Below are 18,172 nucleotides of genomic sequence, written 5' to 3'. Positions count from 1 at the left end.
ATTAATTAAATAAGAATTATTAAATTAAATTGATTAAAATAATTTAAAATGTAATTTTATATCTTTAAAACTTTAAAATGAACATTACATAAACTCTCAATAATCTTAATAAAATATTATAAATAACAAAAAATTAGAGATAACCTATCAGTTGAGAGTTTGGCAGTTAAAAACATGATATTTGTGCTCCTGAGTCAAGATGTCTTTGGAGAACTAGGTAGTATGTCACATGTATTTTGTGAACTCTAGACAATACGATAGGTTAGGCAAAACTAATTGGAATTGTTATTAAAGTTTTTTAGAATGTTGTTGTGAATTGGCTGGTTTAGATAACCATTATTTTTAGCTAAAAAATTAAAATTGTATTTAGCCTCTTGATGGTGTTAAAAATAAAGAAAGGGGTTCAAATTAATTGGTTTGAATGATCACTTTCAAAAATTAATTGGTTTGAATGATCACTTTCAAATTACTAAAATCAGAATTTTACTAGCTTGGCTTGATTCCACATATAGAGGAAATCTAAGAATGAACTTGATGGTTTGGGGCTTAGGGTTGTTTGCTATGCAATTTAGTCTAATTTTGAGGCAAAAATAAAATCATGTGGTTCATCATAACAAAACAAAGTTTGTTTATGTGATGTGATTTTGTTGTCATGAGTCAAATATTAGGGATTGTATCCCACTCCATTTATCATAAACTAATTATATTCATACGGTAAGAATATCGTTGACTCAAATTTTTTTTACATATAAATGGAATTAAATATATTTTTTTGGTGTTAAATAGATTGTTATATTACATTTTGAACGCAATAGATCTTATATTATTACACCAACCTCATGAAAATCTTATGTAGTTTAGATGAACAATTTTAAAATAATACGATCTTTTGTTGTTTGGATTGAATAGATTAATTTTATGTATTTTAAATTTTTAGGGTACAATATTAAATAAAAGGTCAGATACTTAAAAAGACTTTTTTAAAGAGAAAACTTGTTGAAGGTATGAACTGATTGTGCCATTGTGATTCATTCGAACGAATTCACATTTGACCACCAATTTTCGTGTAAGGAATTAATTACGTCAATAACCTTGCATCAGTGTATCTTCTATCAGTTGCATCATAAGAAAAAGTAATGGTTGTGATATAACCAACTTAATTATTACAAGTGTACGTGGTGGCTTATTTAGTTAATGATTAATTAATACATTCAACTCGCCGCCATGTTCATGCAGCCAAGTTAACAACACTAGCCATCACACGTGCTACACCTGAAAATTATTTGGCATAACATCGAGTTCTAGCTCTAGCTAGAACTGATATAGAGCTCGTATGCCATCAATATCATCCTGCGTTAAACTCCTCCTTTGCCCTGCATAAGTGGCTTCCATAACCGAACCCCGAGTATTACTATGTCCAAGCCCTAAAAGGTGACCACATTCATGCAAAGCTACTGTTTCAAAATCAATGTTTTGCCCATTAAAATCCCATGGTTCATCTGCATCATAGTGGCACCTCCCATTTTGTGGCGCAAAAGCATGGGCTAGCACCCCATACGGCCCGTCAAATGGGTAGCCATCACCGTGGTCCCCACGATGGAACCCATAGACTATGTCAGCTGGTGGGGCCCTTTCTGTAAACGTGAAGTTGGTGACTCTAGCCCATGTTTGCAAGGCTCTCAATTTTGCTGCCCTCACAGAGCTGAAGAAGTTATTGGACAAGACAACACTTGACATGTGTCCATAGGTTAGTGCAAATTTTCTCCATTTAGGTTGCCCCGGGAAGAAGCTGTAGTTGTTAGGGGCCACCAACAACTGGTTAGCGTTAGGTTGGGTGACAATATCAGGCATTCCACAACGTGGGAGGCTCATTCTTTTGATAGTTTCGTCATCTACCACACCAGTGGAACGTAAGTGATTGAACTCTTGGTAGTGTTTGAGAGCAGACTCGACATTATTGTCGAAGTTGTCGTTCGAAGAATCACCGTTTGTTAGGTAGCCAAAATGTTGGAGGTAGCTTCTGAGTTCTCCCACACCGTTCGCCTTTTGTCCCTTGTGAACGCCCCTGAGGTTTTGGAGAGTTTTGGTGAACACAGGTAATTGTAAGGCTCTTGGCTCGACAAAGGGAAATGGATTCACAATAAAGAGTAAAAAGAACAAGATTGAAAGATTTAGAAGATTAAGAGCCATACTTGACAAAGGGAACTGGGAATATTCTAGTTTTGTAATGGTAATTGGTGAGTATGATGTTGCATGGATGCATGGCTATTTATACACAACCAAAGGTGCAACTGGGGGCATGGACATTGACTTAAAACATTCAATTTGCATGGATATTTTATCCATATACTCTAAGTTATAATACTTTTCAAAGTATTAGATGGAAATGGCTTTGTTTAGATGAGAATGAATAAATTAAAATAAAAGGTTAAAATTATAAGATTGACTTAAAATTACTCTCACCTATGTACATTAATGTCACTGCCTTATGGCAACAATGGTTATATTGATAATAATGACAAGGACAATTACAACTATAATAATAATAGTGATGAGATTGAAAATAATTAAGTATAATTAGACTCAGTGAATAATTAAGTCTAATCATTAATTATTATTGAAGTTTGTGATGACATCAATAATATCGATGATAATAATAATAATAACAATAATAATATTGATGATAATGATAATAATAATAATATGAATGATGATGACTATCCTCGTTATCTTAAATGAATTGTTAAGATTGATCATTTTGTGACTCTTTCTCACATATATTTACCATAAATTTAGATAGATAAAAAAATATTTAATTCAAAATTTAGTATATATTATGAGAAAAGATCATTCAACTCCATGAAACTTTACTCTCTTACAAATAAACATTCAAAATTTTAATTTTTCAATAATAGCTCCTTAAATTTTACCCGCCGCTTGCAAATAAATACAATGATTTATTTTTTTCAATTTTTCAATTGATCCTTAACGTTTAACCTCTTTACAAATAATTATTTCTATCATGTTAAAGTTACACTATATTTATCTTAAATGTAAGTCGTCATTCATTAATCTATATTTCTTCTTTAGTTATAATTTATTTTTTAAATATATTAAAATACAATAAAATATGAATTTAGAAAAGAAGAGAATAATAAAAAAAAACAATGAAATAGTTCTTATTCTTTATTTATAAAAGAAAACTAATAAATTGTTGAGATTAAAATAAATAAATGTTGACATTGCTTCTTTGTTAGTATTTTACCCCCAATTGAATATGAGAAAACAATTTATACATTGACATTTACAGTCTAAAACACTTTTACACATTTATTCAATTTTAAATTTTCATGTATGGTATAAGTTGGTTTAGTTTTTCAATAATCACTATAAAAGTGATATTTATCATAATTTCTAATTAATTAACAATAGATTTATTTATAGGGGAAATGTATAGAAATTAAATTCATTATGTACAAGAGACTATTTACAAGATGGATAAATTTTAAGAATTATTTGAGACAAAATTGAAATTGTGGTGTTTATATTAAAAAATATTAAAGATAAATTGGGATAAAAAATAAAGTTTAAGATATTTATTTTTAAAGGAGCAAAGTTTAACGATTATATAGAATGAAACTAATTTTTTTTTAAGGTGTCTTGCAAAAGAGATAAAGTTTAGGTAGTTTATTAATACTCCTTTTCCTATTATTATTGTTACAATATATGTAATTTTTTTATCAACGTTATAAATATGAAGTATTATTAATTATCAGTCTTCATAAAAAAATCTAATTAATTATTTTTAGTAAAATCTTTTCTTTTAATCATATTTTTTTTATTTAATGGACTCAAACAAAATCCTATTTAAGGAATTCATACTCAATTCCATCGGATTAACATAATGTTGGTATAATATATATATAAAACTTATTTAATAATTTTATTTAGTAAGTCTTTTTTTAAAAATGAGCGTATAAAACTTATTTTTAGAACAACTGGATTGCGTGAATATTTAATAGTATTTAAATTACATTAATCGTTCAATTAATTACTACGTCTACATACTGATTCAATGACTCACTTCACTTGAGACTGACGGCCAAGATTATAGTATAGGAAAATGTTAATCAATATAGTTAGTGAATTGGCTAAGATATTAAAAGAAATTATTATAAATTAAAATTCATAAAATTGTGTTGTTTATAATTTTTTATACTTTTTAGGATTTTCATATTAAATATTTTTTGGTCTATTTACTCCCTCATATCTCAAATATTAGAAGAAGAAAAAAATATGTCATACTAATTAAAAAAATTAATCAATTACATTTAATTATATTAATTTTAATTAAAAATATTTTTTTAACTTACCTTTTATTGGAACTTGGTATCCAAAATAAGAAATAATTATTGGAACTAACACCTTAAGTAAATGAAAATTATTTTAAAAATAGTAACATTAAATAAATTAAAATTAATTAAAATTTTATTATATTTGATACCGAAAATGTTTTTTTCTTATATTTGAAATTATGAGGAATATATCTCTTATAATATTAATAATAAATAATAAAATTTGTAAATAAATTAATGATAATATAAAATTAATTTTATAAAATAACTTATCTCTCATTTATTTATTATTTTTATTGTATGTATATAATAATCTACAACCACAATTATTTTGGAACAGTACAAGTATTAGTTAGTCAACATATTATTTAATTACCTTAACTACATAGTTATTGGTGCAAAGGAGCGCAGACCAAGAGGAATTTTAACCTGGCCAACAATTTTCTAAAATAAGTAGCTCAAAAGCCTTTGGATTTTTTACTAACATATGTAATGTTTTTATTAATATATAAGATGTTTTTTACTTTATAAATATTAATAGGATATGTTTTTTTATGGGCCTAATGTATGAGTTTTAATTGTTTTATTCTTAAATCAATCCTGGGTCGCAGTTGTGTTGCAGGTGACTGATGCAGTTGTAATTACAATCATAATATAATTGTGAAGTATCAAAATATCTTGGCGTTGCCGTTGTAGTTGTTGTTGTGAACTGTTATTTAGAATCATGATCTAGTATGATCGTTGGTCAGATAGGGGAATTATTTGTAAGCAACTTGGAGACGTAGAAGTCAACTTCAGGATGTAAATAATCTTAAAGAGATTTGTGGATAAATGATCAATGGTGTGGGATAAGTGTCTACTGTCGTTATAATTTGGCTGAAAGAGGAGGTTCAAAGCTTATGTCTGTTACAAGTCCAAGTTCCGAAGATGGGCCTATTGCTGCTAATGATATTGGACCTGCTAAGAAAAGACCCACACGTAACATGAGGATGCAAATAAGGTTCAATAATGATCACATAGTTTATAAATAGATTTCTATTTCATGCTGTTGTCTCTGGAACCACTGAGTCACCAATAGTTTGTTAGAATTGCTTTGCTGTCATATCCTTAGCTGAATCTTGTTTAGATCCTTTAGATATTTTTCCTTTATAATCGTTGTAATTTCTAGGTCTGAGAATTAATTAAATATTTTGCATTCCTTCTTCTTCTCTATACCCATTCTTAAGGAGGCAACTCAGGCCTTATAATACTGAGTATAACAATGTCTCAATAAAGATATTCCGTACATTATTATTTGGAAAAATTCATCGAATGACAGATACTCAACTAGCTCCGCTTTTCGTTGGTTTAACTCATCCTCTTCAATCTACTGCTAATTTAATCAGGACATGTTCAAGGATAAAATAACTATAGCATAAATTTTAGGTCCACCCAATAATAATATATTTTCTTTTCATTTTTATAAAAACAAAAAGATATTTGTTAGAAAAAAATGTCATATATATATATATATATATATATATATATATATATATATATATATGTTAACAAAAAGATTTTAGATCTTATTTGTCGTTGGATTGATCCTAAACTGAATGAGGAGAGACTCTTTGGGTCTGGTCTCTAAATTTATTAGTGAACAATAAACACTCCTTGTGGTTGATTGATCATTCAGAGTCTTCCCCCAAACCTTTTTAGTACTAAAAAACATATGTAGGTGTGAAGGCATCGATGAATCCATTTCCCATCTCTTTATAGACTACCCAAAGGTTGTTAAGATCTGGAATGTTATTTGGACGTTTGATAAACTTCAAAACGCAAATGAAGATGTTTTTATTTGGATCAAAAGACACATTGTATCTGTTCTTATTAGAATTTGGAACTAGCACATGTCAGGGTGGATGTGGCCAAGGATGACTCCTACACTTCATATGTCGGCTTTGAGAGGTGTCTTTGTCAAGAGGACAGGAAGGAAGACCTAAAAAACAAAGGACTTTGGCACTCAAATAAGAATATGAGTTAGGAGAAATAAGCAAATATATGGGTATAAGTGCAAGTATGCATAAGCTCGAGGGGTGAGCGATTGTGTGTGAGCTCAAGAAATGAGCAAATGTAATTGAGTATGTTTGATGGAACCTAATATTTATAGGAGTGGAGCATAGATGCGGGTCCTTATTTGTAAGAGTTGTTATAACCTTTGCAGATAAATCTCGACTTGTAGATAATAGTCGTGAATTTGTAAATAATGTTAGAGATAAACAATAGTTTATTGATAAAAGGTAAAAGATAATTGTACCTTGTAAATAATGTATGACTTTGTAGATAATTAATTATTTGTCAACAAATAAATATATTCAAATATATTTGAATATTAATAGGTTAGAGATAACCTATTAGTTGGGGAGTCCGACTACTAAGGGTCGAGTGTCCACACTTCAGTTACAAGGCTGACATGAAGAATTGACACATGTCTCAAAGTGTCATGTAGGATGTCACATGTATTTTATGGGTCCTGAACAGTACAATATCTATTTATAACAACCATCTTTGTTTTCACGTGTTGGGAGATTTGAAAGGCTAGAAACAATGAAATCATTGTCAATAAGGTGGTTTGTGATTTAACTCAAGATTTGGAGGATTGGTTCATGACACTCATGGTCATTGGGTAATTGGTTTTTATGGAACATGTGGCGTCTCAACCAATACTAATGTCGAGTTACAAGCAATCTATCATGGGATTGGTCTTGCTTAGCTTGAAGGCATCCACAACCTGGATTGTAAATCCAATTCTAAAATGGCTCTTCAGTTTATTTCGAATGGTGTGGTTCCAACTCACCCATATTACCCAATTGTTCACAAAATTCATTGTTTTATGTTGCTTGATTGGCAACTTTGGTTCACTTACACACTTCAAGAAGCTAACAGTTGTGCAACTGGCTTGCAAAGAAAGATGCTTCAGAGGATCACTAGTTTTTTATCTTAGAAGACTCTCCTATTAGCCTTAGACCTAGTTATTGGTTGATGCTCTTGGTGTTTTCTTCACCAGGAATAGTTAGTTTTGTTTGTTTTTTGTTGCTTTAATTTCTTTTGTATTTTTCTTATTGGGTTTGGCAAGTCCTTCTCATAGCAATGTTCCTTCGTGAACTCCTCCAAGAATAGTGGTGGAATATATCTATGAAGACACTCAAGTTAAAGACATAGAGATAAGTAAGCAACAATATGTTGGTTGAAATCATAATGGTTTATCTGGACAATAATGATGATAGCAATTCAGCAACTGAACACCACACAGACCACATTGCAGAAGCTACTAATAGGCCAAGAAGAGTGAGTAAGAAGCCCACTTACTTGTAGGACTTCGTTTGAGTTCCAATTGCGGGAAGGCTCCAAGTGTTTGTAGAATCTTCTTGAGTTTGTTACAGCATTCCACTAGTTTGTTGGTAATGATAATTCTGTTACAGCAATTTCAATTCTGTTAGCTATAGTAGTATAAATATGTAAAAGAAGTGGAATGAATAAGGAATCAAAACAATTATCTCCATTAGTGTTCCTTCTTAGTTTCTTAATAGTGTAGCAGTAGCATTAGAGTCGCGTTATTCGTATCAATTGGTCCGACCTGCCCTTCTCTACCGCTCTTCATTGGCAGATGCCGAACATGCCCCTTCTCTCATCGCCAACCTGGCTCGCCTCGACACCTCCATGGCCAACCTCGTCGTAGCCCAAACTTCCATGGATTCCGATCTCCATGCATCTCATCTTCGTTTAGACGCGCTCCAAGCCTCCATGCTCTCCAAACTCGATTTCATTATCCTCAAACTAGATACCATGATCTCCCGCCAAGGCTCCCTGTTTCCTTCTTCGGTACAACCACCACCGCCGCCGCCGCCACTGTTTTCTCCTTCAGCGCAACCACCACCGTCACCGCCAGCTCCTCCGTCGTACGCTTCTTCTTACCACCCCAGCCAATACCCTCCTCCGCCTCGCTATCACGTGCCTCCTCCCATGGCTGGACAACGAGATAATCCTGCTATTGGAATCGATTCCAGCACCATCGACTTCCCCGTCAGCGTGTGGCAGCACCATCGTGCCGACATCAATAGCCAATTCCAGTCCATCCAGTTGTGGCCTCTATCGCTCCGCACCAACCCCCATTGTTACCGCAAGATCCCTTATGACAATGGCATCTTCCTGCTCGGGGATGATGTCGTCGCGCACCGGATTCGTCCGTGTTGGATTTGGATTCTCTTCGCTACTGAGATTTTGCTTTGCTCCGTTCGTCATCGGCGTCAACGACCGCCACCACATACACCACCACCTCTGAAGCCACCGCATCCACCATCATCTCCGTAACCGTGTTTAACACCTTCCTTGACTGCTCCACGGCACGGGTCACACACAAACCATCCCACAAACAAAGCCACTTCACTTACGTACCTTTTATTTCCTAAACTCACCCTTGTTTTCCACTTGTTTTTTTATTGTCCAACCTTGGGGACAAGGTTATTTTTCGAGCGGTGGGTGTTGATAGTAATTCAACAACAGAACACCACACAGGCCACATTGCAGAAGCTACTAACAGACCAAGAAGAGTGAGTAAGAAGCCCACTTACTTGCAGGACTTCATTTGAGTTCCAATTGCGGGAAGGCTCCAAGTTCTTGTAAAATCTTCCTGAGTTTGTTACAGCATTCCACTAGTTTGTTGGTAGTGATAATTCTGTTACAGCAATTTGAATTCTGTTAGTTATAGTAGTATAAATATGTAAAAGAAGTGGAATAAATAAGGAATCAGAACAATTATCTCCATTAGTGTTCCTTCTTAGTTTCTTAGTAGTGTAGCAGTAACATTAGAATCGCATTATTTGTATCAAATGATCTCTATTTATAGAGATGAAATTGAATTATTTGATCTCAATCTCCCTGCAAAGATAATCTAAATAAAAAAATATATGATGTTATCATATATTTTCTCTAATAATAAATAGCTTATGGTAATAAGAATTTATCTTTATCTTTCTCCTAGAAAATAAAATTTTCAATCATTAATTTCTTATTTAAATTTGTTGGATATTTTGAATCTGAGTAATCTACTATGTCGGCCAGTTAAGTACAAGGACTCGCTGAGTCCGAGTAGTACATGTGGTTAGAGTTTGTAGCCGAGGCTAATGCCTTAGATCCTTTTATAAATAGATTAGTTCCTTTAATCTTTAACTTTTGTCCCTCACTATCATTCAGCTCCCTAATTGATTATATAACTAGTTATATATACAAAACTGGTTATGATACAGCTCATAATTTAATTATTTATTAGTTATGATTATCATTATTTGAATGAACAAACCATGAGCACCCCTATATACCACTTGTTAGAGGTTAGATAATTATCTATCCACATAGAAAATAGATATGCTTACTAACCAATAGAGAATGGCATCTTACATACTTGATACGTAGTGGAGATACACCATGCCCTGAGAGTTACAATTACACCACCATTCAATCCCACGTCAAATTCCAAAAAAAACCTGGCATCTAAATTCCAACTAAATCACCTCGAATCCGTTCCCATCTAATTTGAATTTTTAATGCCACCACCAAGATTTCTAACCGTCCCTGCATAACCCAGCAGAAATGCATTAGAGTAAGAGAAATTTTTGTTTTTCCCTTTTAACCAGGACCATGCCGTGAGTGAAATCGCTGCATCAAGTGTCTCTCAATTTGACCACTCTTTAATGTCTTAAACAAATTCATTTCATCGGTTACAAAGTTATCATTAAAAAAATTTCATATCATTCTCTCAAGCAAGGAGTTTAAAAACTGAAACAAATGCTATTTATTTGTTACTTAACTGTCATTTAACAAATGCTATTTATTTGTTACTAAAAATTATTTGTTAGTTTACACTTTGTCTGTAGTTACTTATGATTACGTCATGTTTACATACTATTGTTATTTCTCACCAATCAGGGGTTGCAAGAAAAATTTACTACAAGCCTTACAAAAATATACTAATAAAGAAGGAAAACATTGATATGTCAACTTTGCAAGTCTTATCTAATGCCACTAAAAACTTTCCATCTTTGTTTGGAGAATGTTGATTTGGACAGGTATCCAAGGTGATAAGAAAAACTGATATCCTAAACTAGCACATCAACTGATATCCTAAACTTCTTCAAGAAACAACACCACCGTCTGAGCTCCAAAAAATCAATCGGGTGTGAGCATAGAAAAATACGTATAACTAGTACACAAATTATATTTTCTCTTTTTTTATTCATTTTTTTCATCCTCATAATTTTAATTTTTTTTATCCAAACACAAAATTTTAAAAATAAAAGAATTTCAATTGAAGTATTTGAAATTCTTAAAATTTAAAATTTTTCAGAATTTAAAATTTCTCTATCCAAACAAAATATTCTAAGTTTCTAACTATAGTTGATAATTATTTTTCACGGCAAAATGATAAATGGGAAAGAGTTAGCCGCTAAAATAAAGCTCACTGGTTGCATTGATTTCAAAATTTCAGCACCATAATCACATTGAAGGAGAAGAAGAAAAAATGTTGTTTTATGAGTACATGCCCAACCACAACTTGGACTACTATGTTTTTTGGTTGGAGCCTTTATGATGTATTCTAAACATCTATTAATCTTTCTATTTCTTATTTATAGTTTAGGAAATTATAAAAACTGTAACTGCCATGCTAAATGTGTGTATTTGACTATAAGTAAATTTGGATAACAAAATATGAAACTTTGGCTTGACTCAATCCTTTTTGGGAGATCAAGTTGAGGCAAACACAAATAGGGAAGCTGCGACAAAGTTAGTTTCTATTTGATTAAGATTCTTTGATATTTTTCTGTCAAGATTTCATTCTTTTATTTTGAAAATTTAATTTTTAGTGGTTGCATGCCTCTGGAGTATGCTGCTGCGCGCGGGCATTTCTCGGTGAAATAATATGCCTTTAGTTATGGTGTGATAGTATTAGAGATTTTAAGTGGGAAGAAAAACAGTGAATTTTCAGACCCAGAACACTATAACAATCTAACAGGACATGTGTAAGCATATTAATCTGACTATGTTGCTAATTTGTATAAAGAAATATTTTTTTCCAACTAATTTAATTCTCACCACCTAGGCATGGAAATTATGAGCAGAAGGCAGGGAGGTTTACTGTTGGATGAAGTATTAGGAGAACAATGCACATCCTTGGAAGTCATATGATGCATACAAGTAGCCTTATTATACGTGCAACAAAGACCAGAAGATAGGTTAGACATGTCATCAATGTTTTTAAATTTTATTGTTGAATTATGATAAGTTATTGCCAAAGCCAAAAGTTACTGGTTTTTACACTGAAATAGATGTTACACCCGACTGAAGTTCTCTATTTGCAAATCCCATACTGTGATAAATTAATGAGCTTTCCATCACAACGTTAGATGCAAGATAGGAAATGGAGGCAAGAAAATGTTAGGGATTCGCCTTTTATTTGAGCATACATAATTAATAAAGGTTCTTGTGCGAGCTCCTACTTTATCTAAGTTTCATGCATCCAAACACTGAATGAGATAAGCAAAGAGTTTTATATGTGAAGACAAGAATTGTTCATTGCAATGTGTAATAGAATGTGATTGTGAAACTTTCCCAGTTCTTGATGATAAGATAAGGAATTGAAAGCAACTTTTTTTTAATCATTCAATCAATCTTATATCTTATATGATTAATCCAAATTCATTTTTATATTAAGTAGATTTGCAATATAGAATATGGAGAACCATATCCTTTACCTTTATGATGACTTTTGTAATACTATTTTGTTGTAATGTAACTTTTTTTTAAAAGAAAGACTTATATCATTTCATTAATGTAAAATATTTCAATACAACGAATAACATCATGGTCAAAGATATGGTGACTAGCAAATTAAATAATATCTAGATGCATTTATAAGAGAATGAACAACTTGATTAATTAACTTGTTGCCGAATAAAATGCACTGAAGTTTGGAAGGTGAAAAAGCAATTGTTTGGATTTGTGAATAAATTGGAACTATTACTATCTAAGCAACTACATATTTGCAATCGAGCTCTACTATAACACGCTGCATGTTACATTCATGAATCCAGGAGAGAGCACTTTCTACCTGTAAGACTTAGAATATAAAAGTTACTAAGCTAGGTAGGTTCCTTAGCTACAAAAATAAGACAAAGAGTATTAGATAAAACCCACCGTCCCAGCAAACTATTAATAATACTGCACCACGTATGGCCACCCCATCATAGGTTAGATGAAACAGAATTATTAAACTTCAAACCAGAGGATTTCATCCAACACCAACTAACTGAAGAACAAAATATCCTGTTTTATGTGATTGGATATCCAACCCAAGACCTCTGAACAGATAGGCATTCCTAAGCTTACAAATACACCAGACTATTGCACACCAAACCACCGGCCACCTAAGGTTTTAAAAAAGGGTTTGCGACCGTGATTTAGACCACAACGTTAAAGTTTTTTAAACAACTGCAACTGTAACGCAACCATAATTGGAACGACATCGATCGTATATGTTCGTAATTTGTCGTGATATCAACAAATGCCAAAAAATTACAACACAATCTATATTTAAAACCTTGCTGACCCAACAATCTCTATGAATACGATTATATCCTGCACTAGGAAAATGCTGCAATACCCGCCTGATAATACCGTCCATCCCAAATGCATTTTAGCTTACCACATGTAAAAAATAAATGGTAAGTTGTCTCCTCCTCCAAGCTGCAAAAAGGACAATTAAAATCACCCTCATTAACTTGGACATTTCTCTTCAGCAAGTTACTTTTTGTGGGCAATCTATCATCAAGAAACACCCTCCAGTCTTCACACAAGAAAAGCAACCTTATGTTAAACCTTGACCTGTCATAAAGCGGGTGTGGAACAATGTTAACTAGAAAGTCATCTACGGTATAGTTTCAAACCAAAAGATAAGGTGTATGTATATTAAGAATTGATTTTTATTATTAAGGTTTAGATGACTTAAATACAAAGTAAAAAATTGCATTTTATTAGATGAATCTTAGTTGAATGGATACATTGAAAATTATTTTTGTTTCAATTTTCAAGAGAGCTTATTTATTATAGTTGATGACAATCTTCACTATAAATAAAGTTACAATCTTATAATCATTTTTGTGATAGTGAAATACTTTTTGAGACTATTTCGTGGACGTAGAAAATAGGTTTTGAACCACATTAAATTTTTGTGTTTGTTATTATTTTTTTACGGTGTAATCTTTGTGTGTGTTCTCACGATCTTTTGTAGATATGTGTAATTTTATTTATGAGAGTATTGATTATTCAATAGTGATATCAAAGCGTTGATTTCTTAACAATAGATTTAATATTAAAAAAACTTGTTCAAAGACTTAAATCTCATCCTAAAACACAACCTTGTATATGTATTTATTAGTTTTTAAAAGCGTTTGTTAGTGATTCGATTTGATTTAGTTTGCTTTTTAACTTTGGAATCTGAACCAAATAATTAGCAAAACGTGTCTTTTTAGTTTTTCATGGTGTGTTTTGTTAACAATTTGTTTGATTTTGAATTTTTTATCAGTTTAATGATTTGAAGTTTGAACAATATATATGAATGGACTCATAACTAATTTCATGCAGCATGCTTGCTTGAGAGGGTGGAAGAAATTAGTCCATAGCTAATTTCATGTGTCGTGATCGATATTGTGTGGTGGTGATATTATATTGGAGGTAGCAGTGTTGTCACCGCAACATGCATGGTTTGTGTGGCTACGTATAAGGTGGTCAATTTTGAGCCGTGAATCATGTTTGGTTTTAAGGCAATTTATTGAAACAGAGGGGGCAGGTTTATTTATGAAGGCCGGTTGGTATTGGGTGGTGCTTAACAGTTAAAGGGATGGCATCTATAGTATTGTTAGTTTCTATTGAAGATGGTTGATTAAAGGGTGGGTAAAGACTATTGTATGGAAAGTATTGTTAGGCTCATTGTTGCAATAGGGTTGGGTTATTCTTGTAACCGGGGTTATTATACATTTTTACATGAGGATGGTAAAATAGTATATAACCTTGGTAAGTTTTTTGTTGGAATCAATATCCTCTTGTATATGGGTTTATGGCACTCCTTGTACCGTTTTAATATTATCTATTTTTCCGATTAAAAAAAAATGGATGGATTCAGGAACCCTTTATTTGAATTCATTTAGTTAGTCCAACTTTTTTTAAAATGAGCCCCTTTAATTGTCTTTTCTCTTTATTTATTGCTTAATTTAAAACTTTGCAAGAGAGGTAAATCAAGTATAGGAAAAATGATAGAAACTAGTTTTTTTTTTTACACAGTTAGTATATTACCTTGCAGAATTTTAAGGAATGGATTAACTAATAATTGACCAGTTAGTTATTTATCCTAACTGCTACCAGGTAGTTAACTAATAAGCTACAGCCCGAATTAGTTACTCCAATAACCTCGTATGAGTGTATCCTTGTATGAGTAATGGATTGATTGTACCAATATGATTCGTTTGACTGAATTTACATTTCATCACCAACTTTTGCGTGTTCTTCTATCAGTTTCATGATAAGAAAAAGTAATGTTGGGCTTTAACCAATTATTTATTAATTAAAGTAGCTGATCATTATTACAAGGATATTACCATAACAAGTGTACGTGGTGGCTTATTTAGTTATTGCTTAATACATGCAACTTGCTAGCAGCCAAGTTAATTAACAAATAGCCAATTAACACACGTGCTACAGTTAATTGGCAACAATTTATCCTGGCTTAAAAGCCATATAAGGCTCGTATGCCATCAATATCATCCTGGCTTAGAAACCTCCTTAACCCTGCATAAGTGGGAAACATAACCGCGCCAGTAACGTTGCTATGTCCAAGCCCAAAAATGTGACCCAATTCATGCAAAGTCACTGTTTCAAAATCAACGTTTGACCCATCGTTAGAATTCCACTGTTCGTCTGCATCATAGTGTAACCTACCATCTTGTGGCGAAAAAGCGTGGGCCAGCACTCGGCCCGGCCCATCAAATGGGTAGCCATCACCGTGGTTGCCACGGTGGAACCCATAGACTATATCAGCTGGGGTCCTTCCAATTTCAGTAAACGTGAAGTTGCTGACTTGAGCCCATTTTTGTAGGGCATTCTGCATTGCTTGCCTCACAGCATTTCCGCTGATGGTCGACACGGTAGCACCCGACAATAGTGCATAGGTTAGGGCCCATTTCCTCCATCTTGGTGACCCCGGGAAGAAGCTGTAGTTTTCAGGATCCGTCGACCCCCTTGGATTAGGGTTAGGGTTAGGGTTGGTGACAATATCAGGCACTCCACAACGTGGGAGGCTCAATGTTTTGATAGTTTCATCATCTACCACACCAGTGACGCGCAAGTGATGGAACCCTTGGTAATCTTTGATAGCAGACTCCAAGATTTCATCGAAGTTGTCGTTCGATGAATCGCCGTTTGCTATGTAGCCAAAATGTTGGAGGTAGCTTCTGAGTGTGCCCACGCCTTTCACCTTTTGTCCCTTGTGAACCCCCCTCAGGTTTTGAAGAGTTTTAGCGAATGCATTTGCAGGGGATTTTAAGGCTTGTGGCTCAACAAAGGGAAATAGAATCATGCTAGAGAGTAAAAGGAACAAGATGGGAAGTTTGGGAAGATTGAGAGCCATACTTGACAAAGTGTAATTAACTAGGGTTTTTAGGTTTTGTAATGGTTTGGTGGGTATTCTCTTGCATGGATGCATGGCTATTTATACACATACCATGGTGCAACTGTTGCCTTCAACATTGACTAAAAACATACATTTGCACAATTTTTTATATAATTGGAAATTTATTTAATAAAATAATTCTGTCTATAATGTTAGAGTTAAATTATTTGTCTTAAAAGTCAACTATTCGTTAATGTTCATGACTTCTTCTTTTTGTTACAATTCATTTTTTTCATATCTTAAAATATAATAAAAATATGAATTTGGAAAAGAATAAAATTAAAAAAATGAAATATTCTTTATTTTATTTTTAATTATAAATATTATTATGTTTTAGTGTTTGGAAAATTGATTAAGAGAAATAAAACCAAAAATTTCTTGTTATTAAAATAAATAAATGGTTGAGATTTCTTCTTTACTAGTAGTTTAAAGTTTAAACCTGCATGAATTTCGTATGAAAATATAGTTTTTACACATAATAACAATACATAGATATTATACTCGTTTCCTTGAAAAAACATTAAACTCGTTTGACATAAGAGACTATTTACAGAAAGGGTAAATATTAAGAATTAATTGAGATGACATTGAAATTAAATTGTTTATCTACAAAATGTTTTAAAGTTTAAATATCAATTTTTTCAAGGGCATAAAGTTTAATGATGAATTTGAATGGAAATATTTTCTCCATATTTGAAAATAAGTGTAATCCTAGATTATTTTACACCTACTTAAAAAATAATAAATAAATGAAAAAATTCATAACTTTACAAAATTCAAATTATTATTAATATTACATTAAAATATAAAGTGATATTTATTAGGTGTATTAGTGAAAAAAAATCAATATTTCATTGAAAAACTAACTTATTTTTGGATAAAATATTTTTTTTTCAAATACAACAATTATTTTGAGATCTAGGGAGTAATGTTTAAGGTATTTATTTGTAGAAGAGATCAATTTTAGCAAATTTAAGTACTCTATTATTATTATTATTATTATTATTATTATTATTATTATTATTATTATTATGTAACTTTTTGTTTTTATGTAATTTAAGTTCTTAATTGTCTAATTAGAAATTTTTTCTTAATCTTAATTAACTTAGATTAATAAAACTTAATCTTTATTGGTGAAATAATTAAGTACGATTAAGCTTAGTTAATTTCTAAATAGAGAATAAAATTATTAATTTACAATTCAAATACACTAATCTAGAATTAGGAGAATAAATCTAGAACAAAGTCATCACTTACATTTAATTTAGTACCTTTATCACTAAAATATTATAAAATAATACTTCGTCTCAAAATAAACATCAAATTTAAAGAAAAAAATATTATAAAACAATATCATATTAATTATTTTTTTCACTAACAACTATAATAAATTTTTCAATGTAATATTTATACTAAGATTAGAAATGCAAAATTATTTTTTTATTTATTCATTAGTTTTTCTTGATTTATAACAGATACTTATTTTAGTATATAAGAATCATAAGATATATAACATGGGAATTGTGCTCTAAAAAAACGTGGGAACCATGAAATATTCCCCCTAATGATAATAAATCTAACGAAAATTTGTTATAATATAAAACTATTTGTAAAAAGCCATAGAAAATGAAATAACCTGGGAACCGTGCTCTCAAAAAAAAAACGTGGGAATCATGAAATATTCCCTCTAATGGATAAAATTAAATCTAACGAGAATTTGTATTAATATAAAACTATTTGTAATTTTTTTTAAAAAAAATAATGGATAGGATACACGTACGTGAGTTTCGGTGAGCTAACTAAAATTTAATGCTCTTCTTTAATGCTCTTATCCTTTAGCAGATTAATGCACCGTTCAAACCTTGAGCAAAATATGGTTTTGATTAAAATTAATGTCTAAACAAGTTGTAAAGCAACTAAAAAGCCCAACTAAACATATCCTAGGAACTAAACTTATTATTACAAACCTATGTGCATGTCATGCCTTTTAATAAATTAAGTATAACCGTGTAGCAACTTGTGGTTCTCCTCCTTTCACGTAGGAAATAATGTAGTAATAAGG

At 31.7% G+C, this 18,172-nt stretch overlaps 2 protein-coding genes across 2 annotated transcripts; both read right to left on the bottom strand.

Annotated features, from left to right (window-relative positions):
• Positions 1-1,124: 1,124 nt before the first annotated feature.
• Positions 1,125-2,237, bottom strand: LOC100802398 (metalloendoproteinase 5-MMP). Its single transcript, XM_014771432.3, has one exon. The coding sequence runs from the start codon at positions 2,188-2,190 to the stop codon at positions 1,312-1,314; it is 879 nt and encodes a 292-aa protein (XP_014626918.1). The 5' UTR covers positions 2,191-2,237; the 3' UTR covers positions 1,125-1,311.
• Positions 2,238-15,168: 12,931 nt separating this feature from the next.
• LOC100801869 (metalloendoproteinase 5-MMP) lies at positions 15,169-16,093 on the bottom strand. The gene has a single exon (XM_003554808.3). It carries the CDS (start codon positions 16,066-16,068, stop codon positions 15,169-15,171), a length of 900 nt encoding a protein of 299 aa, XP_003554856.1. The 5' UTR covers positions 16,069-16,093.
• Between the last annotated feature and the right edge of the window lie 2,079 nt (positions 16,094-18,172).

This window comes from Glycine max, chromosome 19 (genome assembly GCF_000004515.6).
Source record: "Glycine max cultivar Williams 82 chromosome 19, Glycine_max_v4.0, whole genome shotgun sequence".
Taxonomy (NCBI): Eukaryota; Viridiplantae; Streptophyta; class Magnoliopsida; order Fabales; family Fabaceae; genus Glycine; species Glycine max.
Note: the sequence above shows the minus strand (reverse complement) of the source record. Positions and strands in the feature narration are given on the sequence as shown.

Bases quoted from the DNA above. Each gene is read 5' to 3' on its own strand.
- LOC100802398 (XM_014771432.3), bottom strand. From the start codon at position 2,190: ATGGCTCTTAATCTTCTAAATCTTTCAATCTTGTTCTTTTTACTCTTT.
- LOC100801869 (XM_003554808.3), bottom strand. From the start codon at position 16,068: ATGGCTCTCAATCTTCCCAAACTTCCCATCTTGTTCCTTTTACTCTCT.